The sequence below is a fragment of the Chenopodium quinoa genome, unplaced genomic scaffold, assembly GCF_001683475.1.
Source record: "Chenopodium quinoa cultivar QQ74 unplaced genomic scaffold, ASM168347v1, whole genome shotgun sequence".
Classification (NCBI taxonomy): domain Eukaryota; kingdom Viridiplantae; phylum Streptophyta; class Magnoliopsida; order Caryophyllales; family Amaranthaceae; genus Chenopodium; species Chenopodium quinoa.
Window position 1 is genome coordinate 3539877 of NW_018744718.1, and position 27610 is coordinate 3567486.

Sequence of the window (27610 nt, forward strand, 5' to 3'; positions counted from 1 at the left end):
TGTGAAGGAAAATGTTTTCCATCATTAAGGATGCAATTTTCCGCCACCCCTTCACAAACCAAACAAAGAAAAATCGGAAAATCATTCTTCATTAAAACATTTACACCAAAACAAACGGGGCCTAAATGTCCTAGTTGTACACAAACCAAGTACGCCATACACAACACAGATACATACCATCAAAAGATAAACAGCCATATAAAGGAGTACAATATTCCACTATTAAGCAGAAGGATGTGAAAGCTATAGCCAACAGATGAGATTTGTGTCCTACTCGTACACAAAAATGACCTTGCAAATACAGTTACTTGTACAGAAAGTGTTACTCACAGTTAGGCTACTTAGCCCATTTAAATAACGACTGAAGAGTATGTTCAAACTGACGTATTACCTGCTTGAGTTTTGACCCTGTCTGGAGAGTAGTAGATGCAGTACTAGAAATTGGGAAGCCCCGGGATGCAATTCCAGTTTGACTAACTGTTAAGCTTTTACCTCCCCCATTATCTGTAGGTAGACGCCAACCTCTTTCAGCAATCAAAGCTTCATCCAGAAGAGGAAACCTTGCACGATTGACAGGTTCCCTTTGTAATCTTGCACCTTCTCCATAATTCTCAAGTGTTCCACCAATCAAAACGTCACCTTCTCCATAATTCTCAAGTGTTCCACCAATCAAAACGTCATTCAGCACTAACCTTGCATTATTGAAAGGTTCCCTGTGATCGTCACTCTGGACACTCTCACCACCATCCAACAATTGTTTTCGGAGCCTAGACCGAGACTCTGGCACCTTAGATCGTGTTTCTGGTTTACTTGGTGAGTTCATCTGGGCCTCATTCTCTGGCGATGCCCTTACATTTGGCTGGTATAAGGGTAATTTCTTGAACTCATAACACTATTTCTTGCTCAAATAGCTAATATATGTAATCGTTTTGGTAATTCTCATGAATTTCCAATGAATTATATCAAAATAACATCATGCAAACATGCTTATATTATTATTATTATTGTTTCAATCTTGAGATTGCTCATTTACTTCTGGGAATGAGCTAATAGTCTAGTTGGGATCAAGGATCTCCACTTTTAACCCAAAGTTGGAATTAAGGATATCCACTCAAAGACCATATAATAATATATCGATTGTTCAAAGTATTTATTTATGTATTTATTTTCACTTTACATACATTGGTTTTGCTTACGGAGGATAATATAGCCAACAACATACCATAGAAACTATTGTTGGACATTTGTAAGTCATCATGTACATGTATGTTTTCATATTATACTTAAGGAAATAAAATTACTAGTAATACACTCCTTGTCTTATTATCCACTTCAAAGTAAATCATAAGTATCTCATATAATAGCGGTGTCATGGTTATTAACCATTATAATTAATTATCATATATAAGAATCTGATGTCATATATAAGAAACATCATATAATAACTTAATCATGCTTATAAAACCATCTATTCCGCAAACAATATACTTGCTCGGTTTTATTTATCTAATTTTTTTTTTCAATCATTTCTCTCTCTCCAATCACATAATCATGAATGAAAGTAATAGGTTTAATAGAGTACTATAAGTATAATGCTACTGCATACATGGTAGAATTATAAACAAATCGAATAATTAACCACATCAGGTACATAAGATCATGAGAGCAATGCTAAGTAGCCATAAGTAGCCATCACGAGTCATTAGACATAGAATAAAATTGACACATAATGACATCCATAAAGGATTAATAATTGCAACAGTGTTGGGATATAGTTCATGATACATGTGTGTGAATTAAAGAATAATCAAGTACGAACAACATAGGATACAAGTGTAGAGAATGTTTTATTGATGATTTCCTTCATAAAGCTTGAGAATATAAGTCAATGTCAATCTAGGGAGTAATGGTGGCAACAATATATGTACATCTAGTTTATAGGAGATAATTAAGGAAGATAATAAAAAGATATTATCACTAAGATTATGTCAATCCTATCATCAAAATCATGACATGATTTGAAAGATACCAAACAAATACAGTAAATAAACATTGTCTAATATGAGGCTAAAGGCAAGCGACACGGACTAATATATATATATAAACTATTTAATCTTAAACATGGATCCAATTAGATATAGTAGATGAAATTGGTGCTTAACTATATAATATACTCTGGCAAAAGAAACAACAAACATACATAGATTATGAGGAGGCGTAATGGTCATTATTATTATTAATTATGCAATTTGAATGGATGAAAACCATTGTCAGCATATAATATTGCCTAAATTAAATCTGATCCAAAATTTTATCTTCAAGGATACTATCACTTAAGAAATTATTATCAATCAAGAAATTATTCAAAACAAATTAATTGATAAAACAATAAATCATATGTGGACCTTTGACTATCAGATCTAATACTCTAGGTAAATCATTCAATCGATTAATCATCAATAATCTAATTCTAAATTCTAATTGTGGCTTACATACAAAAGGTGTATAACTACTAGAATATGATTTTAGCATGTCGTCAAAAACAGAAATAAGCGTACCTTTGGCAGCATTAATATTTGCGGTTAATCAATCAAACGAGTCCATCGTATTGAATTTTACGGTTACTTTGATTGCCAATATCGAGATTAACAATCTAAGACTTCCCTTGATATTATGATCATTTGGTTAGATTTGGTGCTGATAACGTATTGTAAAATAAAGGGAATAAGAGAATAATTGAGGAGAGAATAAATCTGTGTATATTATTTCATATGATAAGGTGTATATATACATACAATATATTAGGGTTTGATTGGATAATTCTAGATCTAGATTGTTCCGCAATGATACAAAGGAGGATAATGAATATCCACAAATATTTCATAACAATAATTTGTTTTTTTTTTTATTTGTGAATGTATGCATAAATAGACTTACCTTTTTCCTTTGGGTAGGGTGATCAGTTGAGTTTGGGACTTGTCCGTTGGATGCCCCCCCGTTTGACTGGCATAATAGGGAGCAATAATGTAAATGAAGCAGAAGGAAATCAAGATATATACTTCCAATGTGTTTGGATAGATATGAGGGGAGGGAAAGAAGGGGAGGGAGGAGAAGGGAAGGAAGGGAAGGGGAGGGAAGAAAGATTTATTTTCAGGAAATGGAGGGAAAGGAAGGAAAGGAAAATGGAGAGATATAGTACCTTTTATTTGGATAGCAAATGAGGAAGGGAGGGAATTGGAGGAGAGAGAAATTGATCCCTCTAACAATGGAGAGATTTGGAAGGAAAACTCATCCTTCTTCCCTCCCCTCCTCTTCTCCTCCGTCCCCTTCTTTTCCTTCCTCTTTCTTTATCCAAACAAACTGTAAATCTCTCCATTGTTGGAGATATTTAATCTCTCCATTTCTTTTCTCTTCAATTCCCTTCCTTCCACTTCTACTATCCAAATGAGAGATACTAGTTCCCTCATTTTCCTTCCTTTCTTTTCCCTTCATTTCTTTCAATCCAAACAAAGTGTAAATGAAGACTGAAGATCAAGTATGTATAAATAAACTGACGTTTTACCTGCATGAAGTTGGAATGAGGAGTTGTAAATGTTCTACCTCCCCCGTAGTCCCCTGGTAGAGGCCAACCTCTTTCATCCATCAGATTCTCATCTAGTAAAGGATACCTTATACAATTGACAGGTTCCCTGAATTCCTCAATCCCTCTATCATCCGGAAAACTACTTGTGGAGAGCAGGGGGGTTGTACCCAGGGACGGCCGCTCAGAGTCCAGCTGAAATGGGAGCCCACAAAAACAAAAAAATAAATAAATAAATTAGTAAAGGTTAAGTAACATTGCACATATTTCAAATGAATCTGCGTTTGATCAGGTGGTTTGTTTAGGCGATCTTAGAATAAATCCTCTAATACTGTTACGCAAGTTGATGATGACACGTGTAGGATGACATTTATTGACGATGACTTGCGTTTAAATGTAAGGTGACGAATGTCAATCTATATTCATAGGTTTTGTTTAAGTACACATAAACGAGGACTTATGAAGCTTATTTTTGTTCAAATGCATTTGAGTGTATTTGAACAAGTCAACACGATTTTGATGTGCTTGTTGACTTTTTTCGGAGAAAATTCCAATAGAGTTTAACCGTGAAAATTCCAATAGAGTTTAGCCTCTTGAGTAACCCGTGACTGAGTAATCCTTAACCGAGTGAATCCCTCGCGTACACCATGTCCGAACCCCTCAAGTAACCCCTAACTGAACAAATTCAAGTAACCCCTAACTGAAAAACTCAAGTAACCCTGTCACATGGTGTGGCCTGGCAGCCTGCTGCATCAAAAAGTTGTTTTTCATTTATCTTGTTTACATAACATTATCATCAAAACTATTTTGTCCTTAAAAATAAAATTTATGTACCCATCATGACCTTATAAATCTAAAAAATTGAACTAGAAAAATGTTGTATGGTATGAAAAATAATTGAATTTAAAAGATAAATCTTGAGATAGTATCTTAACATTCATTAATATAATATATATAAGTATATAGATGTAATTTAACTACCAATTCACATAACCCATAAAAAAGGGTTTTATATAAAGACTAATCTAACCATAATTAAATAATAATAATAATAACGCTTGTGTAAAATTGCAGCACTTACCAGAAGAGGAGGCTTACTAACATTTGTATCATCAAATCTGGGACGTTTGGCTGGTGAAGGACAAGCCTGATCTGGAGGATGTTTGTCTTGGTACATCTTGGCAATAATCTTTGGCTGGTATAAGGGTGAGAAAAAGGAATTACTTCTTTCTAATTGTGTCAACAAACTTCTTTTTAATTTATAAGTACGTTTGAGTACGATGTTGCGTCACATAATAATATTAGGGTTGTGATCAAATAACATATAATGATCCTTTAATGTAAAAATAACCATAGGTACGTACTAGTTAAATTAGAGCATTACTTTATCATATAATTTATGCATAGAAAATAAATAACTTACTTCCACAACACGAGGACATGCTTCTTTTCCGGATCGTTTACAGTTCCATAACTTAGATCCCGCAGCGTTAAACACTCCACCAGAAAGTGTAAGACCATTGACATGCTCAAATAACACCCATGTTTTTGAGTTTTGAAGCACTCGAAAATCACTAGGGGCTATAAGGGTTCCGTTAATAACAAAATTAATCTTACTACTTTGACATCCCTTTCCAGAAAACTTAAGGGATTTTGGAACAAAGTATTCTCCTTCAGGAATATGAATTGTCGACTCGCCCGTTGATTCACAAGCTATATTCCAAGCCGCCTCCAACGCCTTAGAAGAGTCCGAATTCGAATTGGGTTTTGCCCCAAAAGTTACCACATCATAATAATTGTAAGCTGTGATAACAGAGTTTAGGTTGAGGATCACCAAAATTATTGACAATGCAAAATTTTGGTGCGATTGCTAGTGCTGATATAATATGTACTTATATATAACAAGTGACTGCACAAGCTAAGCTAAGCAGTCTATTGAATTTGTTCGTTTAGTCTGCTATTAGAGATCGATCGAGAACAAATTTGGTGGCAATTGATCAATCTTTAGCTGGGGCAGCCGCCCAGGGCCCCGAAATCTGAAGCCTGTGTAATATTTAAAAAAAAAAAAAAAAAAAAAAAAAAAAAAACTTAAAATTAATAAAATTAAAACTAATTCTCTGTAGCGTTTCAAGGTTCAGTTAATTCATTCCCCCATGATAATCTCCCTCATATTAATATTTCTCCTAGAAAATAGCTCCTTTATTTTGGAAAGGTGAATTTGTCAAATTAATTTCCCCAATCTAGCCAAACTCAATTGTATAATCTTCATTCCTCTATGTAATCAATTATTTCTGATTTTACATTCATATAACTTTTATTTTTTCTGATTTTTCATCTTCCTTCCCATATTTATTCTCATACTGTAATGTATCAGATGTTACGATTTACGATTTACGAATACAGATTACACAACATTTATAACTTTTGTATCTGAAAAAATAAAAAATAATGCCTTATTATAAAATTGAGAATTTTTATTTATATAATTTACTTTTGCAAATATGGCAACAAATGTCGATATGTCCGAGTGGTTAAGGAGACAGACTTGAAATCTGTTGGGCTTTGCCCGCGCAGGTTCGAACCCTGCTGTCGACGAATTAATATTTTTTTTAAATTGCAAAAATCCATCAATTTTTGGTTATAGCTTCTAAACAAATGGGTTAGATTAACATTTATCTAGTAACTTGGAGCTTAAAAATCTTATTAACAATACATACTTTGAGAAAAGTTTGGAATTGTCAAATACAAGTAGCAAAAATGTTTTTTTAAGCGTACGTCACCCTATAATCAAAAGCCTATTAGACTCTTGACTAATCTGGATTTGAGTTAGAATATACTACTATTGAAGAAAAAATTAGCCCAATAAAATGTTGTTGAATTCTTAGAGCTATGTATTTTGAGAGCTTGAACTCGAGACTTCTTGTTAAGTTAAAAACAACTTCCTTACGGTTGGTCCAATTATCTAAGCACCTCTTGGTAGCAAAAAAGTGAATGCTCATAACAAGTTATCTTGAAAGTTGATGATGAGGTTGATTCTCATCTCCAAACTTCAGGATTATGTGTTAACCATTTACAAACTTGTTTGTTGTTTCCAACAATGATACATGCTTGCTCATGTTGGCAAGGCCATAAGTGATTAGCAAACAAATTGTAGAACTTCACAGCAAAATAGAGAATTCATTCTACATCTACATCCTGCGTTTCTTTTTACTTGGTGCTAATTTCCTTTCCCTCATTTTCTGTTTAGCCTAAATATTTAGCCACAATATCATTTTCACTTTGTGGAGCAATATTATCACTAGTTATCTTGTGCTTTTAATTAGTTTGTGCACAATACATAAAACTGTACATGCAAGACACTGTGAAGGATTGACAACTCTCAATGTGCAGTCGTGCAAGTTAGCAGGAAGCCGCGAGGCAACCATGCCATGCTGACATGGGTGTGACAGTGCTACGATTGTTCAGGCCAAGCAAGAAGGACAAGTGAATTCAGTGGATAGGTCTGAAAGTCATAGACCATGAAAGAGCCTCAAGAAGTTTGCTTCAAATTTATGCATAATAAGATTGTTACAACTAACAAATGGAAGCTCAAAGTCTACTTCAAAACATATACCGACAACTTCAAAGAATATTAATCATATGGGATCCTTCAAAAGAATAACTAATGAACCCAAACCCGAAAGCATAGACTAGAGTTATCAATTACACCATTGAATCCCCTACCCCTCCCAAAAAGAAAAAGAAAAGCACACGTATAAACACCCATTGTCAGAAAATCATTCCTGTTCTTCAAAACTCTCTTTTTTGGATCTTTGACATATGAAGAAGCCAAATTGTAGCTCATAAGAGTCATTACCACCCAAGACTATCCAAGCCTTTAGGCCTTCATCGTATAATTGGATTAACAACTAGACAGCGTTCTTTATCAAAAACAACAACTAAACAAACCTCCCTTCTGTAAAACCAGAAACAAAAGTAAATTAGTGAGTATAATAAAAACAAATGCTTTAGACTGCAGGAAAATATATATATATGATGCAATATTAACCTTTCTCTCTGGTGATCTCTGATGTTGCTGGTTATGGCGTTGTGGAATGTTCGAGTTGAGAGGTGTGTTCCTCTCCTCTTTAGCCCTTGTGAAAGCACCCGTAAAACCCTCAGCTTGCTGAGGATCAGTGTTCCAGACACCCCATGCTGGAATTGCTGTCCCTCTATCTGGCTGTTAAAGGTTTTAACACAAAGTTATTAGTAACACAATTTTTTACATAAAAGAAGCCAAAGACCATTTGATGGAGGAAATTGATTATGAAAGATGGTTTCTTTAAGAAATTAAAGAGCACTTACAGTTTGATTTCCTCGGCCAGCTGGAGGTTTTTGCTGAAGCCTGCCTCCTTTCTGATGAATAGGTGAATGACCCCCAGGATTTTGTTTTCCAATTCTCTGAGGAGTTTCATTCATAGAAGAATTGGACCCTCGACTTGCATTTCTGAACTGATGATCATCTGCCTTAATTTTAGTCCCAGCAGCAGAAGTAGGCCGAGCTCTATTGTTGACATCCCGGTTGAGCTGGGGCTCCACAGGGTCTGGCACAGGCCCTGCAGTCTTATTTTTCCGAGCATTTTCAAAGTAAGCGGTATATGCACCATTTTCTCCCTCATTCCAATCACCAAAATGAGGCACTTTAGAACGGACCTCTTTAGCTGGAGGTTCACTTACACCACGAGGTGCATCAGAAGAAGGTTCTGGTGTGACAGTACGCCCATTCCTATTGTTCTTCCTAACGTTTTCAAAGCTCTGGGTATAACCACCTTCACCTCCACCTTCCCAAGCACCAAACGCTGGCACCTTTGCCCTTGATTCTTGTTTTGGTTCTGATTTAGATGGTGCAGGACGAGCCTGTGCAGGAGGATCCTTACGAGGATGCATGTCTCGGTTCATCTGGGGCTCATTAACTGATGCTGTAGGCTCACCATTCTTGGATTTTCGTTTAGTTTCAAAATACTCGGTGTAGGAAACATTTTCTCCATTTTCCCAGGCACCAAATTCAGGGCCCTTAGTTTGCTGTCCTTTAGGTTCTGCTTTAGGAGCAGAAGCTGGGCCTCCGTTTTGTGGAAACATATCAGGATTGTCTTGAGGGTCATTCGGGTTAATTATCTGACCATTATTCTTCTTCTTTCGAGCATTGTCAAAGAAAACTGTGTAGTTTTCTCCACCTTCCCATGCACCAAATTTTGGTACTTTAGACTGCTGAAATAAGAAAGCACAAGAGGTAATAAGTATGATATCAACATAGAACTTCATTCTTTTTGTTACAGCGAGTATTCTAGTACACAACCAAATTTGTCAAACAAACTAGCTATAAATCAGAATACAAGAAGAAAAGTACTAATACAAATTCGTGTTCATAACTTATTTTCTTGCACGCAATTCACATAAACTAAACTATAAGCATAAACCACACTAATGCAAGATAGTGTTCATACTCATTACACTCGAAAGACACATTTGATCCTTTGCCAAATGCAAGTCAAGGAGCTTAAATTAGAAGTAAAAAGGTGATCATTTGTTCTAGTTACATCAAAATTGCCAAATTAGTTGATGAAACAATCATATGTTCTTAGAAGCTGAAGGCATAATGGAGGAAAGTGATGATCAATTGCTTGTCATCCATACTCTTTAGCCTCTCCATAAATATGGCTAAGAATTTAAAACTTTAACTAAAGTGAAACAGAATACATACTTTAGTAATTTTACGTTGACATAAACAGATTTAAGTTAAACATCGCTTTATAATTATAGGATCTCTCACAACAATATATTGGACAACCAAAGATCATAACATCAAAAAAATACCAAAGTCAATATTTCCAAATATGCAATGTCCAAGAAGAATCTCTTATGGTGGAATAAACAAGTATTGACTTAAAGCGCGTATTCTCATAATAAGACACTAAACAATCAACGAGATGAAAAGAAAGGGTTATGATTTTCCAAGACAATATTTATTGCTACCAAGATAACTTAAGTTGACGAAATATTGTTCTAATAACTACATTTGACTTTGCTAAATAATGTTAATGACATCTCTCAAAATCCTTCTACATTTTAATCATTCTAACCGTACCTTAAAAAGATACCAGTACTTTATTCTAGCAATGATATGAGAACTATAATTTTTTTAGTAGATAAAATATAATATAAATTAGTTGGAGCTATATAATAACAAATTTACAACTTTACAATTATTAGCAAATACAATGTTTTGATCACAAAAACTCCAAGATCAGTAATGCCAGAATTTACAAGAATATTGCAAATAATTCGTAATCATAAACAAAGAACTAATAATGATTGCAAATTTCAAACCCAATTCAGTCAACAAACTATGAACAGAGGAACATAATTTCCTTGATCTTCCACCACCCAAAAACACCCAAAAAATGTTCATAATTATCTAAATAAAAAAACCCACAAAAATCCCAGAAATCTCCCAATCAAAACCATGGAAAATAAAATTAAAAAAAAAAAAAAAAAACAAACAGTTTGAAAAGGTCAAAACACTAGCAAAATGAAGAAGAAAGCAAGAAACTTACAGCCATTAAAGCAGCAAACTTTGGAATGAAAACCCAAGAAAACAGAGGATAATGAGAAAGAATAATGAAAATCAGAGAAAATTAAGGAGTATTTGTGAAGAAAGAACAATAATTGGAGTAATTAAGGAAGAAAATGGTGGGAGGGTGGGTATGAAGAAAATGCAAATGGAGGATTTATATATATTATAGTAGTGTACAATTTGTTGTGAGCATTGACTTGGTTAAGACAACTGTATAATATTTGACAATTCTTCTAATTCTTTCTTTCTTTGTTTCTTCTGATACATATTACATACCCTTACCTAAAGTCATTCTAAGTCTAGTCTGGCAATGACTGCTTCATCTTAGCTACAGGACAATTCCCGTACAACATTTGAGCACGGCTAAATTCTTAGAAACTAAGAGATGGAACTAAGTACTTAGTAGCACACTTGCACCATGCCACTAAAGATTGTTCTGGCCGTATCGGGTCGTGTCTCGGGCTAAGCTCACGTGCTTTAGGGTTAGCTAGACCTGGCTTATGGCTCGACCCACGAGTTTTGCGCCGAGTCATGTTGAACCGAAGTTTTCAAAAGGTTGGCCCGTGCACGGCCTAGGCCAACGTGCCATCATGCCAGGCTTGCGTGTCTAAGCAAATTGCATTGATTTTAGCATGTTTTGTCGTGTCGGTCCTAACTGTGTCGTGCCTTATCATGCTTCTCCCAAATAAAGACAGCCACGGCCCCATATGCAAAGTATTGTGATGTGTCATGCTTTTTAGTGTCCATGTCGTGTCGGGGTTTTTTTCAAGTCGGGCTTCGGGTTGGCCCAACCCAGTGCCACCTTTACATGCCACCATATTAACAACTTATTTCGTTTGTTTAAAAATATTACTGATTATCTTAGTTAAGATTAAACATAAGTAAAAACATGTTAGAATTGTCTCAATGTGTAATTTATAAAAATAAAGATTAAAAATTAAAAAAAATTAAAAAAAAAAAGAAAAACTTTTTTTATTATTATTTATAGAACACAATAATTATTATAGATATCATTTATTTAATAATTGTGTTGGCAAATTTAACAATCAAAATGGGGCAATTATTTTGAAACAAATGGAATATTATTATTATTGTTTTGTTAGTGGTGGATTTATTTCTCTAACAAAAGTTTGAAACCCCTTAATCTTATGATCAAGCCATAGATAATTCATTAATATACTACTTGTATAAGACATTAAAAGCTCACTCAATCTTCCCTCAAACTTAAAAATTGTGTTACTTCTAAAATAGAATATCACCAATTGTAATTGTAAATTTGTGAGTTTTACTCAACCAAAAACAAACATTTACGCTACAATAATGTTTTATACTCTTCTTTGATACAGTTGACTCATGTCTAAAATCACATTCATGTTGTCTCCATATATAATCTAAACATTTAAAAAGTTTTTGATTGTAAATGACACTTTTTTGTTGTTTAACTAATATGGGAAACCAAATAAAAAAACATATGGCATTAATTTTTTATTTTTTTTTCTAATTTATATTTAGATCTTAAAAATTATTGCTAGGTGATCGTTTAGATTAAGGAATGGGCGTCTCAATTTGACCAATTCAATGAGAAATGTTGAAAGAGAACCAGTTTCTCAATGGCGGCTTACATAAAATACGGGTACACATTAACTATTACTATTATTATACATGTATTTTTTTATTCTCCTAGCCCGTGGTTTGGCATATGAAAAGCAATTTAGTTTGATGTAAATATGTAATTACTACTTATATTAATTAAATGTAATTTTGAGGTTTGATAGATTTAAATGTGTTACTCCGATATGATTAATGAATGAACTCCCTAGAATTTTTTGATTTTGTGTATATTCTAACGAGTCACTGTTGGTGTTTTTATGCAGAATTATACTTCTAGAATTTAGTATGGGCAGCTGTACCGTTTTAGTAAAAGATAAACACTATCTCCATCTTTTTCATATTATAAATTGGTTAATGATTTTTTTTTTGAACCCTAATAACATATAAACATTAAAAACACTCTTAAAAATTGTACGAAGTATAAATTTATAAAATTATTGACAAAAATACACTCACTACACTGAACGATTTTTAATCTTTGTAACCGGGTAACAATTTAAAATCTTTTTTTTTTTTTAATCTTAAATCAAGCTACTTAAAAAAATATCAAGCTACTTAAATATATATATATATATATATATATATATTAATTTTTTTAATACATATTATATTGCTTTCTTCTATTTTGAACCTTGATGACATTTTTTTTTATTCAAATATAATAATTTTTCATTCAACAATTATGTTAAGTTGAAAAATACATATTCAAGTTTTTTTTTTTTTTTTTTTACTATAAATAATGATAATAATTATACATTAAAAAGTAATTGCTAATTTGAGAATTTAGCAGAGGAGTATGTATTTAACTTTGAGGGTTTAAAGTTTATAATCTAAATGTGTTTTTCACAATATTCATTAAAGGTATAAACAAACTATTGAATATAAATTTTTTTGTATTATAAAGTGCACATAAAAATTAATCAGTTGAAACAACTTTTAGGTTGAACATTTCCAAAAGTTGATCCCTCACAATTGTTACAAAAAGAAGAAGCTTGCTTGTTCTTGTGAGTCAAATTTATGTTCTTCAATTTTATGTCTGAGCAACGATGTTTTGGGCTACAATCAAATTTCACAGCAATCGATGTTGCTGATGATCCATGGATATCGTCATAAGTCACGTCACTTATTTTTACTCCAGAAACCTATTCACAAAAAATAAGAAAAATCACGTTATGAAGATTTAAAAAAGAAAAAATTAAATAAGATCTTGAACGTAAAAATATAGTTTCATATACCTCTCCGGGACAATCCTTATCATTGGGGCAATATTTTTGATCGATGATGATTGGATTTTTAGCATTCTCCATTGTGAGATGTTGAAACACAACCTCGCTAACAAATCCATCACTTGGTCTTCCCCATGATTTAATTCTCACCCCATTCTCCGTATTAGTAAAAGTTGACGTTTGTACCGTGACATTATATACTTTTGCCTCATGGAAAGTTTTTCCTAAACTCCCAATACTTATGCCATGACCGGGACCACATGTGATATCTTGAATCCATAAATTTTTAGTTCCCGGTCTAATTGAGATACAATCATCTCCTGTAGCAATGTTCGAACTTGATATAATAACATCAATTGATTATCGATTGTACATGAATACCATTGGTGTTAGGACTATGACCCGAGGCAGAAATCGTAACCCTTTCCACATTCACGTTTTGACAATCATCAATAACAATATGGTATAATTGACTGTCTAATGACGTTATACCATTTATTTCAATGTTTTGGGAATTTACAAAACCTAAACTCTGCAATTCAAAAAAAAAAAAAAAAAAATCGTTGTATTAATATAAAAAAATCAAAATAGATTAATATATTCTAGGAAAATTTGTCAAGAATAAGTCAACCTTTACCTGATTAGCTCAAAATGAGTCTAACTTTTCAATTAATTCAAAATAAGTCGACTTTCAGAGGTATTTTCTTTTAACAGGTCCAATGACCTAAAACCTATTAAACAAGTGATTCTTTAATTAAAATAACTTATTATTTTATTAAATGTTAATTATAATTACAATAATTAAAAAAATAAAATAAAAAATCTCAGTAACCCCATCTCCACCAGCTCCCCTCTACCACGGCATGGTGCTTGTATCCCCTCCCTTTCCCCATCCATGTCAACACCCCACCCAAACCCAAACACCTATCCCTCCCAGCCTCCCTTTCCTCTTTCCCCTTTCTCGCTTCCCCTACCGTGAGTTATTACCCACATTTTGTCAAAATTTCGAAACCATGCATTGGAATTGTACCAGAAAACAAATCAGCAGAAGAAATGTGAAGTTATGGAAAACTGCAGAGCGAAAGAAGAGTAGGTGTCGGGGTTTGGGTTTGGGTAAGGGGAAAGGGGAATGAGAGGCTGGGAGGGATAGGTGTGTTCGTGGGTGGGGGAAGGGAGAGGGGTTGGTCGCGTGGGCCAGGGAAGGGGGTTCACCGCCGGTGGCAAGGGAGATGCTGGGGAGTGAGGCTGGCAGTGGGTACTGGGTAGGTGGCTGAAATTTTTTTTTACTTTATTTTTATTGATATTATTGTTAATTGAACAAAAAGTTTTTTTTAATCAAAATTAAATGTTAATCAAATTTTTTTTATATAAAAGGACCAATTACATAATGAATAATTAACCCAAACAACCGGTAATTCCAAAATTCAACCGGTCATGACTTATTTTGAGAAGATATCCTATAAAGGTTGACTTATTTTTAGTTAATCAAAAGGTTGACTTATTTTGAGCTAATCATGTAAAGGTTGGCTTATTCTTCACAAATTTTCTTATATTCTATATATTAATAAAAATAAATAAATCAGTTTAATATTTTTAAGCGTGCGTGTAATAATAAAATGAAAGATAAAAGAAGTTATTTTTCATTAAATAGATAAGACTATTGGTTCGAAATTGCGTGTTAAACAGATTAAATATTAATTTGCGGAAAAAAATAAATTCATAATCACAAGCTAATATTAATTTGTGTAGCCCTAACTTCTTTCTAATTGTGTCAACAAACTTCTTTTTAATTTATAAGTATGTTTTGAGTACGATGTTGCGTCACATAATAATTTTAGGACTGTGATCAAATAACATATAAAGATCCTTTAATGTAAAAATAATCATAGGTACGTAATAGTTAAATTAGAGCATTACTTTATCATATAATTTATGCATAGAAAATAAATAACTTACTTCCACACCACGAGGACATGCTTCTTTTCCGGATCGTTTACAGTTCCATAACTTAGATCCTGCAGCGTCAAACACTCCACCAGAAAGTGTAAGACCATTGACATGCTCAAATAACACCCATGTTTTTGAGTTTTGAAGCACTCGAAAATCACTAGGGGCTATAAGGGTTCCGTTAATAACAAAATTAATCTTACTACTTTGACATCCCTTTCCAGAAAACTTAAGGGATTTTGGAACAAAGTATTCTCCTTCAGGAATATGAATTGTCGACTCGCCCGTTGAATCACAAGCTATATTCCAAGCCGCCTCCAACGCCTTAGAAGAGTCCGAATTCGAATTGGGTTTTGCCCCAAGGGTTACCACATCATAATAATTGTAAGCTGTGATAAGTTGAGGATCACCAAAATTATTGACAATGCTACAATTATGATCTTCATAATTTTTATTATGTAACAAAAAGCGCCGGAATACGTAAAATTTTGGTGCAATTGTATAATTACTAAGAGAAAGAATATGTGAAATTTTGGAGGTAGAATTATTAATTTATAGATTTGGATACTAATTCCATAAGCATACAAACACGTACAATTTATGATTATGGATAAAATTGTTTTTAGTCTAGATGATTTGATTCTAATCATATGTCATTTTTTTTTTATCAGTAATTTAGTTTTCCTATGAATTACATATAATAATTTATGATTATGGATAAAATTGTTTTTAGTCTAGATGATTTGATAAATTTTCATAAGATTCTAATCATATGGCACCTTTTTTTTATCAATAATTTAGTTTTCCTATGAATTACATACAATTTATGATTAGGGATAATATTGTTTTTAGTCTAGATGATTTGATAAGTTTTCATAAGATTCTAATCATATGTCACCCTTTTTTTTTTTTTTTTTTTTTTAAATCAGTAATATAGTTTTCCTATGAATTCATAAATAAAAGATAAAAAGATAAATGTAAAACTTATTTATCTTTAGAGCTACAATTACAAATTTACAAGTGATCAATCTGATGATTCTATTTTTAATTTTAAGGGATTAAACTCTTAGATTTGTAAGATTGCGTTCGATTGTGGACTTGAAGTACCAAGTGATGAATGACAAAATGGAATTACCCTAAAGCCCATATGATAATATGGTATGGAATGACAGTTATTGTCTTCTAATAATTTCGTTATCTTTTATCTGTTTTATGCTTAGAATCACTTCTCAGAAGTGCTCGATGTGTCTCAACGGCCTAAAACCTTGCCTTTTATTTTACGTTATTGCTATGTCAACATACATTGTTAATTTAATACTCTCGTTCTCGAAAGAACGATTCATTTAGCCTAATTTTAGTCCCAAAAAGAATGACCCATTAACATTAAAATACCCACCAATTTGCAATAATACTTTGTATTTGTGCAAAATTAGATTTCCCATATAAAATTTTGTTTTTCCATATACTTTTAGTACTATCTTTCTTTACTTTTTTGTAAACCCCATTTAAATTTTATTTTCCAATATACTTTTTCGTTTTTTTATTTAACTTTGTTAATACCCACGAAAACAACCCAAAAGGGTCGTTCTTTTGGGGACGGAGGGAGTAGTAGTTTAATTGTTCATGTGCTCACTATGACATGTTATTATGGTGTGTATATGACTCAAAATGTTATCATGCTCTATATTTAGTTTTTGACTACCTGATTTGCTAGTGCTGATATAATATGTACTTATATATAACAAGTGACTGCACAAGCTAAGCTAAGTAGTCTATTGAATTTAATTAAGAAGATATCAAAATTATACATCTTTTGTTTAAGGGGATTTGTTCGTTTAGTCTGCTATTAGAGATCGATCGAGAACAAATTTGGTGGCAATTGATCAATCTGTAGTATGCAATTAACAAACCCATTTGATCGAGAGCTTTATTTGATGCTTGGAACCCGCTAAGTTTTTGTGCCTTTTTGCTTCCTGGCATATCATAATTTTACTTGTAAGACAACTAAAATTTATAAGTTGCATTTAAAAGAGGATCTTGCTAATGAACGCACCCGTGGCGTTGGATAAACATTTAAAATAATACCAAAAGTGGTATAAATTTGGGAAAGCATGATAAAATTACGCGTCGATCGGTGTACTTAATCTTCATTTTAATTTAATCTTTCTACTTTTAGCTAGCTTATCTAACGCCCCGGACGTTCGTTAGCTTTTGCCTTTAAAAAATAGAGGTAATATTTTCATTTACAATAATACTCTGTAGCTTAGAAGCTTTAATACTAATAAGTATATTGAAAAGTATTATTAAGATTTATTTAATACGAAGTAGTCTGAGGGACATTCAATTAGTAGTTTTGTTCATAAGTAAGCTACGAGTATCACAATCAATTTTTGGTTTTATGATTTTGCAGGTCATATGAATTAGATAGAATCATGAATTAAAAATTAATTAATCGTACCAATAAGGCAATAATGATATTGAAAACTGAATGGAAATTACTTTTTGTGGTTGATTTTACTATGTACGAGTAGTTTTTAACAAAAAAGACCAGCTCCCATCCCCGGCCACCCCCTCGCCACCGCACATACCACCTCCCCCACCCTTACCCCTTTCTTTATCTCCCCTCGCACCACCAACCCAGCCCAGCCCAGCCTACCCTAACTCCTTTTCATTAAGAGATGATCAAGTATGACTCACTCGAAAATAGGGTGAGTTAGGGCAAGTAAAAAAAAGTTGTTTCTGTTCAAAATCCGAACTTGGTCCGAAAAACCCGTTTTGGCTTGAGAAACTTGTTACTTTTTGCGAGTTTGGGCACTACATTTTATGTTTAGGCGATGGTCGTCCCAAATTTTATATTACCTCTACTTTCTCCCTTCCCCCCCCCCCCAAAAAAAAAAAGAAAAAAAACGCCGATTGACTCCTTTCTCTTCTCCCTCTTTAAAAGCCTTCTCTTTTTATTCTTTATAAAACGTACATAGTGAGATATAAGGTATGAATAAGTTTCAAAAAAGCTTCCGAAACAAAATTTACAATTAAATTATAATAAAGGAGTTTTGAGTCAATTTACATAGTGAGTTAGCAAACAAGTTGTTTAGTTAAGATACGAGCTGATACTCTTCTTTTCAAGTCGAGTCTTATTCTAGTAAGAAAGCTTTGAATCAAGCCTATATAATTATGGGATATATTAATGCATGGAGGCTTTGGCATAATAAGTGAACTTTTGGGTCATGTATAAAAATCTAAGTTGAATTGTCCGAAACAATTATTATGAACTATTTAGTGTAGTCGGTTTGCTTCAAATCAATTTCATTTTTAGTTAATTCTAAATATAATTCGAGTTAAAATCAAATTATTTTAGACTTAATTTAGTTTCGAATAATCTAAATTTAGGTATAATCAAGTGGAGGAAATATCACCTAATACATTCAAAAATCTAAATCCACATATACCTCATCTGTGTTGTAATTGTACTTATTAAAAAAAAAAGTACTCCATAATCTGTAATTAAAAGTTTAATAAGGAGACCAAACATAAAATAGATGGCGAGTTTAGTTCAAATGTTAAAAGTGAGAGTACAATTTGTTCCAAAAAAACACTTGCTTTTCTCTCTCTTCACTCTTTCTGACACTCTGTCTTCCACACTGCCTCACTCTCCTTTTAGTCTTGGAATCCATTTTTACGCATCATTTTATTCACATTCTTACTATAATTCTCCATTTTTTTCTTGTAATTCACTCCTTAATTACTTCTTTTTTCTAATATCTACTGTTAATTGCTAAAACCCTTTGTTTTTATCATCTTTGTTTTTTTGCACCTTTCCCAAAAAAAAAAAAAAAAAAAGGCAACCCTTCAAGCTAAAAACCCTTCTATTAATCCCTAAAACATCATTTTATGCTCTTAATATTAATTTAACTTTGAAAAACAGTTTTTCTTTGCTAAAAATTGCAAATTTTACAGATCTAATATCTCAAAATACCAAAGAACCCTGCTTTCTTTAAAAGGGTTTTAGCAGCTTCTTTTTGTAAAGATTGGAATTTTTTTTTTCTTTTTGATAAACCCTTTATTTTTCTCTTATACTAGTATTTAATTTTGATGTTGGTGGGTTTTTCACATTGGGTTTTTTTACAATTTATTTGCCAATTTTAGCAAAATGTTGAAAACCCCTTCAAAATTTGTAAATCATGCTAATTCCATAAAATTCGAAAGAAAATTACTTGTTTTCTGAAGTTAATCTTCCTCCATAAGTGTGGAATTCATTTACATGAAGGTGGATTTTCACAGAAAAACTCAGAGAAGAAGAAGTTCAAAAGAGGAAGATGATTCAGCTTTTGTTCCTTGTTCTTTGTGTAGAAATTGGGGTTGCTTTCTTCTTGTTAGTGAAAGTGGGGCCATTAAGAGAGCTTGTAATGAAAAGCTTGGACCAGGTGAAATTAGGGAGAGGACCAGCAACAGTGAAAACAATTGCTGGTACAATGTCTGTGATATTTATGTTTCATTTGATGAATATTTTGAAGATCCAAAATAAGGGTAATAAGCTTGGTACTATGTCACCTATGGATCAAGTTTTGTGGAGGACTCATTTGCTTGAGGCTTCACTTATGGGTATGAATGATCTTCAATTCTCTATTGTCAATTTCTTGTTGGTTTGATTTGGTTTATTGTGATTTGTGGTTGTTTTTGTTTCGGGCCGTTTCGTTTGATTTCTGTTTGTGTTGATGTTGTATGTTGTATGTTGTAATGTGTGATTTGGATGATGAGGAATGTGTTATATAGTGGAAATTGTATAAATCTTTCATGTTATTATTTTCTTTGTGTAATTTGAATGATAAGGATTGTGTTATAGTGGAGATTGTTTGGGTATATGATGCTAATATTTGGCATTTTAGAAGAGAGTAGTTAATTGTGATTTAATTGGGACATATTAGGGTTTGTGGTTTAGGAAATGTTTTTGAATTGGATTATACATTCAATTGTTTCTATGATGTGGAAATGCTATAATTTCGTGGAGGGCGATGAGTAGTCTTTTGGGTATCAGCAATTTTAGTGGTTATCAGTCAGTGTTAGGACTTGGGAGGTTTAGTAGCTTGTAATGATAGCAATTTGTGAAATTGTATGTAAAGTTATTAGTTTGGCAAGTGTTAAGGTGAGACCTAATATGCTAAACGCCGGAAGAAATCGTGAAATAGAAATATAGTAATCTGGAAATTGTTCAAATGTTCAGTAAAACCAGTATGCTGATAACATGCTGTTTATTAAATGATGGGATTACGTATTGATCTGGTCAATATGATCCAATCCAAATCCTAAAAATATAGATATTGTTCATGCATATTTACCATAAAAGCCAATGTCTGTTAGTGGTATAGTGTGGGGGTCAGTGATATATATTTAACATGGAGCACTTGGATTGTTGATGTTTAGTATCTTGGGACGCACTAGGAAATTTGAATTTAGGAATTTCTATTTATGAGGTTCTGGTGTTTTGTTTGTTTCGCTTAAAAAGGTTGGTGTCTGTTTATAGGAGAATATATACTTCATATGAATACAGGTGTCTGCAGTAAATCTTCATAATGTGAAGTGCATGGCCTTTGTTCTTTATGATTTCAAAAGCTGCATCTGGCTAAAGGTTTAAGGGTTTTATAGGTTGAGATTGGTAAGCATCAGTTCGATTTAACATCTGTTGTTTAAGATGGAAAAGTCTTTGTTACCTAGTAGTTTCTGTTTAACAGCGCAGAAGCTTGAGGGGATGGAATTTCTGAGTTTTATATCTAAAATGGACCTAGACTGTTTATTTATTTTGCAGATCTCTGCGTTTTTTTTAGTGCAAGCAAGTGTAAATGAGGTTGAGTTTTAGCGTATGACTTCTCAATTGCTGATAGTCTATAGGTGTTAAATTTTGGTGATCTATCGATTTGCAGTCTCAACATGTTATATCCCAGATGTTTTCTCATTAGTAAAAAGTCATATGACCCTGATGTTGAATAACAGTTGATATGAGGTTTTCATATACAGCCAAGTAAACTTGTCTACATATTTTCATCTGTACTCCTCACCGCTTCAAAGGACTTTTTGATAGGTTGGATGGCATTTTAAATGAGTTTGGTAATTTGGTTGTAGTAATGACATGTTGAGGGACATTTTAGTATCGATAGTTTGAGACTGTACATAGTTCCACAATTTTAAAATTGACATTGTCTCATGGACCTTGCACCATCCAGCTCTTTTGGGTTAGTTGACTGACTTAACTTTTTAGAGAAGACTATTTGATGAAAGTTGAAGATAAAACAATTGAATGTCTGATGGTTGTTTACCATTATTCTGCCTCGTCATTTGAATTTTATTTTATAGGGGGGTTTATTTGGGGGGGGGGGGATGAGGTTGTGAATCAGTTAATGCAGGCTACCGAAGATATAACACTTACAATCAATGAATCAATATGGACACAAGATTGCAGTGATAAGCTCATTATGAGGATAGATATGATGGGTACAGAAGATGCATATTTAGACATAATTGTTCTTGAATATCTGTGGTCCTGGAGAAAGGCTGAAACTAGCTGTTCTTTTGGAAAATTTTGGGTGAATCGACCATCTTGATGAATATGAACTCTCTTTGGGACTACTTACCTGGTGAAAGAAAGTGCTTATGCTGCTTCTGTGGTTTCTTCACTCGACACCCATTTCCAGAAAGTTTTTGGTTGATTTTGGCCAAATTAATGTACCTGTGCCAGAATTTGAGTCTGACACTTGAGGTAAAAGGGAGTACACAAGCAACAATATGTTATCCCTTGAGCTCCAAACATAAGTACCCAATAGTGATTTCTTCCATTTGGATTTGTGTGAATTTGTTGATTGATCTTATTTTTCTCAACTGTTATTGTAGCAGCAAGTAGCAACTTAGTCCTGTGTTAGGATAAGAAGTTGGTCAATCATAGTGCAATGTTGAGAGAAACTACATGGTATTTAGAGCCTTGGGTTTGGACTTGAGTTGGGTTAGGCCCTAAATGGGGCAAAATTCGCTTTACCAATGCTTCTACATTCTCAGGGCTTGAACCTTAGACCTTTGGTTAAGCTGCTACAATCCCCATACCAGCTTATTTAAGCATGTGATGGTAACCATTATACATATAAATCAATAAAATCATAATTTATTGTTTGAGAGAAATCACCTGGTATCCAAAGCCTTGGATTTAAATTCAAGTTGGGTTAGACCTTAAACAGGGAATTCTCCCTTCCAATGCTTCTACATACTTAGGGCTTGAACCCGAGAGGTTAAGCCGTTAAGCTGCTACAACCCCCTTACCAACATATCCGAGCATGTGTGGTAACCATTAATGAATTTGGAATTTGTTTCATTCTTTCCTCACTGCCCTTCCTAGGTATTTAATTTGTTTCTTATTTGGGTGCTACCAGCTGTATTTCTACTCAATACTCATAATTCTCTTCCTTGCTCGAGGTCACTCATGTTGTTGTATGTATCTTATATGTTGGATGGAAAATATGATTGTCCACCCTTGTGAGTTCTTATGGATTCCTAATCTGTTGTTTACTTTCGGAATATGAGATATTGGCCATTTGCTGCCTTGACTTAAATTTGCTTAATCTAGCCAGAGTGCAATAGCTTATATCATTCTGATTTCTTGCATATACCTAATTAGACATTTAACAAAGCTATTTATTTTCTTTACAGGCTTCACTTTATTTCTTGGCTTCTTAATTGAACGTATGCACCATTATCTCCGGAAACTCATCAATATTAGAAGCAAGGTTGGAGCATCAAAAGAGGAATTAGAGAAGATTGAAAAAGAAAAGCAACAGCTGAAGGAGAAGGAGGAGAAGGCTTCAAAGGAAATAACAACGCTGCAGAACGAGCTATCAAAGCTGACGGAGGAAATAAAGAAGCTAAAGGTGGAATCACAAGAGAAAGACAAGACGATCGAGACTGCTGATGCTCATGTAGTCGCCCTTCAGAAACAGGCGGCTGATTTGCTGCTCGAGTATGACCGACTACTAGAAGATAATCAAAACCTTCAGACCCAAGTTCAAAAAAGGTGACGGAAGGATTTTGACAAGAACTTAGAATTTAAGTCCATACAAACATTTTGATTTTGATATTCATATGGTTAAGGCTTCCATTGCCAAAACCTGTATTTTCTATATTCAGCTGGACAGAAACAATTAAGGATTTCCCTTCTTTTGGGGCATGGTGTTTGGGGGTTAGAATGAAGGGATGGAACCAGGTTATTAGATGGTTTTGGTGTCGGCGGTGCTAATTTTTTTTTTTTTTTATTTACAAATATATATGTTTTGTATGATAAAAACAGGTCTTTCTTTTTATTCATACAAAATATATGTTAATGCTCGCAAGCAATCACATTTCCATACTAAACCTTCAACTGTTACCTGAGTACCTGACTGATGAATGGTGATGCATGAACTAGTTGAATTAATTAATGACTACATTTCTGAAGTCTGGTTATTATTGTAAAAGTGATTTACTTCTTTCAATGTAATGGTATTACTTACAACATACTTTCATACTCATGTCAAATTTACAATCACAAAACACTTGTTGCTTTATATGATGAAATTATCTCTTGTATACCAACTTATCTGTGCTCTTTCAACAGCATAACTAATGTCTAAGCAAGGTCTCCAGAACTACAGGAATAGAAACTGCATGTCAAGCGATGAAATTGCTCCAAATCCTTTGGAAGTTTTCTGTCAACTATTTTGAATGTGTATTGAATCAGGGAAATACCAGATTTTAACATTGCAATTTCATCAGTGAGATCAATAAAGGAATGAAGGATTAACCTCTTTTGCCTGCGCAATCAACGTAAAACTTCTCTATGATGTGGCTTATGTCTCGGCAGACAATTTATCCGATCTCAGAAGCCACCGTTGGATATGTAGTATTATTTTCAGGAGAAGTTCAGTCAGAGGATAGCATATAATCTTCTCAAAAAGCTGGCAATTTCTTGCAAGGATACTACCAAATGAATCCTTGATAATAGAATAGTAATACAAGCTTGTTCCTCTGCTTCAAGTAGCTGTTCTTTATAGTACCACAGCATGTGTAAGGTTGTAAGAAGGATCAGTTTATAATAGGACCTACTTCTCTAGCCTTAGTACTAACACTCTTTGAAGACTTGAAGTCATGACTCACCAATAATCTCCGCATGAACATACACCGTGTTTGAAGTGATGAAATCGCTTTACATCCCTTACAACAATCTCCCTGTTGACAATTTTTGATATATATTTTATCGCCTCATGGCAATCTCCACAAACTCTTAGATTTTTATTAATCACCAACTTAGTCCCAGGTTCAGTGTTCAAGAGGCCAAATGCAATAGCCAATCTTTCACTATGAAAACTTAACATTTTCACCTTTACTTCCTCCTCAATGTCATGGAAAACAAACTCGATTTTTGGCGTATAACCCATGGCTCTCATCTCAGAGTCCAATTTCTCTATTATTAGGACCATGTGCTCATATTGGTAATGGCTCTTATCTTCCATAAGGAAAGCATGGAGCTTACCTTTCACCTCCACCATGCTGTAACCAGGGACTTTCTTCATACCTGCCATCCTCATTGCTTTCCTCACCTCAGCCATTTCCTTCCACATTTTCGCTGATGCAAAAAAATTTGCAACTAAAGAATAAATGCCTGAATCATCTGGCTGTAATTCAAGAACTTTCTTAGCAGCCAACTCTCCAACGGAAAATTTTCTGTGGTTATGACAACCAGACAAAAGAGCGGCCCAAATGGACATCCCAGCTTCATGTTTTTTCATGGAATTTATTAAATCAAGAGCTTCTTCCACTTTACCTGCACGAGCTAACAGATCAACAACACAAGCATAATGTTTCTCGCTAGGTTCAATCCTGAATCTGTTGATCATTTCATTGAACCAGTACTGGCCTTGCTCTACAAGACCTGAATGACCTAAAGCTGAAAGAAGAGATGCAAATGTAGCATCATCGGGATATGAATTGGTCTTGATCATGTCATGGAATACTGAAAGAGCAGCCTCTCCATGGCCATGAATTCCATAACTCGCTATCATAGTATTCCATAAGATAACATCCTTACAGCCTATCATATCAAAGAGTTCACGAGCAGATGATAGAGCCCCACATTTGGAATACATGTCAATCGCAGCAGTGGCAGAAATATGTTCAAGTTCTTGCCTACGAAGAATATAAGCATGTATTGATCTACCCATTTTCAAGTAGCCAACATGTGAGCACGCCAAAAGAGCACTCACAAGAGAGGCTAAATCCGGTCTGTACCCAACTCTTTGCATCTCTATCAACAATTCAAGAGCTTCCCCTGCTAAACCATTTTGAGCATAGCCTGAAACCAAAGCACTCCAAGAAACAACAGTCTTCTGAGGCATGTTACAAAATATTCTATATGCTAGGCACAAATGACCATTTTTCGCGTACATGTCCACAAGACTAGTATATATAACAACATCCATTAGAAGATTTCTTCTGATCAAATGCCCATGGACAGAAAGACACACATTCATATCACCAATATCAGTGCAAGCCTGAATCAATCCCAACATAACAATCCCATCTCCTACCATCCCTTGTTCTTGCATCTCTCGAAACACTCCAACTGCCTCCAACCCCTGTCCAATCTTTGCAAACCCAGTTACCATAGTCGTCCAACAAACAAGATCTTTCCTCTTCATTCCCTCAAAAACCGCTTTCGCTTCCACCATCCTCCCACCCTTTGACAACAAATTCAACACTGAACACCCAACAAAATCATCATCCTTATAACCAAACCCAACAGCCTGATGCCAAATCTCTTCTCCCATTTCAAAATCACACAAACTCGCACACGCCTTAATAGCCACTGTATAAGAAGAACTATCAGGCTTTATTCCTTCATTAATCATCTCTTTATAAACACCCACAACATCATTAGAAAAACCCATTCTTGAATATGCAATAATCATTGCATTCCAAGCATCAATGCCTCTTTGAGGCAATTTATCGAACACTTGGCGTGCAACTTTGATGTCACCAATTTGAGCATAAGATGAAATGAGCTTGGTAGCTGGGTTTCTCTGGTTGATCAGACCACTTGTAATGAGAAGGGCATGTATTTTTGAAAGCGTGGGTTTGTCTTTAAAGGATGATAGTAAGGTTTTAATTAGGTGTTTAGTTAACCACATGTCCACATCTATTGGTTTTAAGGTTTGATCTTACGCCAACCTTCACTAGGTTTTGTGTTCAAGGTATTTTATATTTTTATTACGTGGTAGATTTGTTATTAAAATTAATTATTGGTCCGGACGATGCCCCGAGTCATTATAAATTTATTACTTTAATTAAACTATATTTTGGCCTTGTTTGTCACTAGGGCTATGTTTGGATAACAAAAAATGGAAGAAAAGGAAGGGAAGGGAAAGGGAGGGAGACAAGGTTCCTTGTTTGGATAATATGTTAGGGGAAGGAAGGCGAGGGGGAGAGAGGGATCCATTTTCCCTCCTCCTTTACGCTTTGTTTGGATAGCAAAAAAAGAAGGAAAAGAAGGGGAGGGAAAATGGAGGAAGGGAAGGGAAAAGAAAGGGAGGGGGGAGTTGAGCTCCATTTTCCCTCCAAATCTCTCCAATTTTGGAGAGATTATGGTTATTAAAGAGAGAGGGAAAATGGACCTCTCCCTCTCCTTCCCTTTCCTTCCCCCAATCTTTTACCCAAATAAGAGATTTTGTCCCCCTTCATTTCTCTTCTCTTCTTTTCCTTCCATTTCTTCTTATCCAAATAAAGTGTTAATAAAAACCATCCCTTCAAAATTAGAGAGATTTGGAGGGAAAATGGAGCTCATCATTTCCTCCACTTTCTCTTCCTTCCCTTTCCTTCTATTTCCCTCCCTTCCCCTTCCTCCTATTTCCCTCCCTTACATTTCCCTTCTAATTTCTTATCCAAACATAGCATAAGAGATTAGTGGTTTTTTTTATTAAGGCCCTGTTTGGGAGAAAGCTGAAAGCTGAAGCTGATTGAGTTAGCTGATTTTGACTAGCTGATTTTATTAACTGGTTTGACTAACTTATTGTATTAACTGATTATATAAAAGTGTTTGGTAAATAGCTGATAGCTTAAAGGTGATTGAGTATGTGAAATGACCAATAAGCTAATTGTGGGGTATGTAGTTTAGATAGAATTTTAAATTAAATGAGGTTATAAGTGTCATTTCACAATAATTAATGAATAAGCTAATTGAAAAAGCTCCTAAAATGAGCTTTTTCAAAAAGAGCTTATTTAGTGGAATAAGCTCTTTCAATAAGCTTACTACCAAACACTTGTATTAGTTTGTTTGACTAGTCAATCAGTTAAAGTTAGTCAAATAAGCTAATATACCTCCAATAAGCTAACTACCAAATAAGGCCTAAGTTTGTTAGATTATAAGAATAATTTTTTGCATTAGTATGTAAAGGATAAATGATAAATCAGAGCTTTATAATTTTGATGTCAATATTATGACTCAATAACTACAGTTTTATGAGTTAATGCACAAAAAAAAGTAATAATTAATTTCTTACAACTTATATTATTGTGCAGTTATTAAGAAGTTACATGAGACATTAAAATAGAGTATTTATACATATA

General features: G+C 33.9%; 3 protein-coding genes, 1 long non-coding RNA gene, 1 other non-coding gene and 1 pseudogene across 5 annotated transcripts; 2 read left to right on the plus strand and 4 right to left on the minus strand.

The window, feature by feature from the left end:
- Nucleotides 1-73: 73 nt before the first annotated feature.
- LOC110703450 lies at nucleotides 74-3869 on the minus strand. The gene is made up of 2 exons (XR_002507675.1): nucleotides 3563-3869; nucleotides 74-3003 (listed from the first exon to the last, which is right to left on the minus strand). It is a non-coding gene; the product is annotated as an uncharacterized LOC110703450 (long non-coding RNA).
- Nucleotides 3870-6093: 2224 nt separating this feature from the next.
- On the plus strand, nucleotides 6094-6175 carry TRNAS-UGA. The gene has a single exon. It is a non-coding gene; the product is annotated as a tRNA-Ser (tRNA).
- An 893-nt stretch (nucleotides 6176-7068) lies between these two features.
- LOC110703451 (RPM1-interacting protein 4-like) lies at nucleotides 7069-10366 on the minus strand. The gene is made up of 4 exons (XM_021881261.1): nucleotides 10174-10366; nucleotides 7925-8827; nucleotides 7629-7799; nucleotides 7069-7535 (listed from the first exon to the last, which is right to left on the minus strand). The coding sequence occupies exons 1-4, from the start codon at nucleotides 10177-10179 to the stop codon at nucleotides 7506-7508; spliced, it is 1110 nt and encodes a 369-aa protein (XP_021736953.1). The 5' UTR covers nucleotides 10180-10366; the 3' UTR covers nucleotides 7069-7505.
- A 2334-nt stretch (nucleotides 10367-12700) lies between these two features.
- Nucleotides 12701-15423, minus strand: LOC110703142 (annotated as a pseudogene).
- Nucleotides 15424-18501: 3078 nt separating this feature from the next.
- Nucleotides 18502-23365, plus strand: LOC110703453 (B-cell receptor-associated protein 31-like). The gene is made up of 2 exons (XM_021881263.1): nucleotides 18502-19579; nucleotides 22667-23365. Exons 1-2 carry the CDS (start codon nucleotides 19294-19296, stop codon nucleotides 23029-23031), a joined length of 651 nt encoding a protein of 216 aa, XP_021736955.1. The 5' UTR covers nucleotides 18502-19293; the 3' UTR covers nucleotides 23032-23365.
- A 131-nt stretch (nucleotides 23366-23496) lies between these two features.
- LOC110703452 (putative pentatricopeptide repeat-containing protein At3g25060, mitochondrial) lies at nucleotides 23497-26231 on the minus strand. Its single transcript, XM_021881262.1, has one exon. It carries the CDS (start codon nucleotides 26173-26175, stop codon nucleotides 24142-24144), a length of 2034 nt encoding a protein of 677 aa, XP_021736954.1. The 5' UTR covers nucleotides 26176-26231; the 3' UTR covers nucleotides 23497-24141.
- Nucleotides 26232-27610: the final 1379 nt, after the last annotated feature.

What these genes read in the sequence shown, in the direction of transcription:
- LOC110703453 (XM_021881263.1), top strand. Translation starts at nt 19,294, where the DNA reads ATGATTCAGCTTTTGTTCCTTGTTCTTTGTGTAGAAATTGGGGTTGCT. An exon ending in GCTTGAGGCTTCACTTATGG is followed by an intron (nt 19,580 to 22,666) that starts GTATGAATGATC and finishes TTTTCTTTACAG; the next exon opens with GCTTCACTTTATTTCTTGGC.
- LOC110703451 (XM_021881261.1), bottom strand. An exon ending in CTGGCCGAGGAAATCAAACT is followed by an intron (nt 7,800 to 7,924) that starts GTAAGTGCTCTT and finishes AACCTTTAACAG; the next exon opens with CCAGATAGAGGGACAGCAAT. An exon ending in AGAGATCACCAGAGAGAAAG is followed by an intron (nt 7,536 to 7,628) that starts GTTAATATTGCA and finishes CTGGTTTTACAG; the next exon opens with AAGGGAGGTTTGTTTAGTTG.
- LOC110703452 (XM_021881262.1), bottom strand. Translation starts at nt 26,175, where the DNA reads ATGTGGTTAACTAAACACCTAATTAAAACCTTACTATCATCCTTTAAA.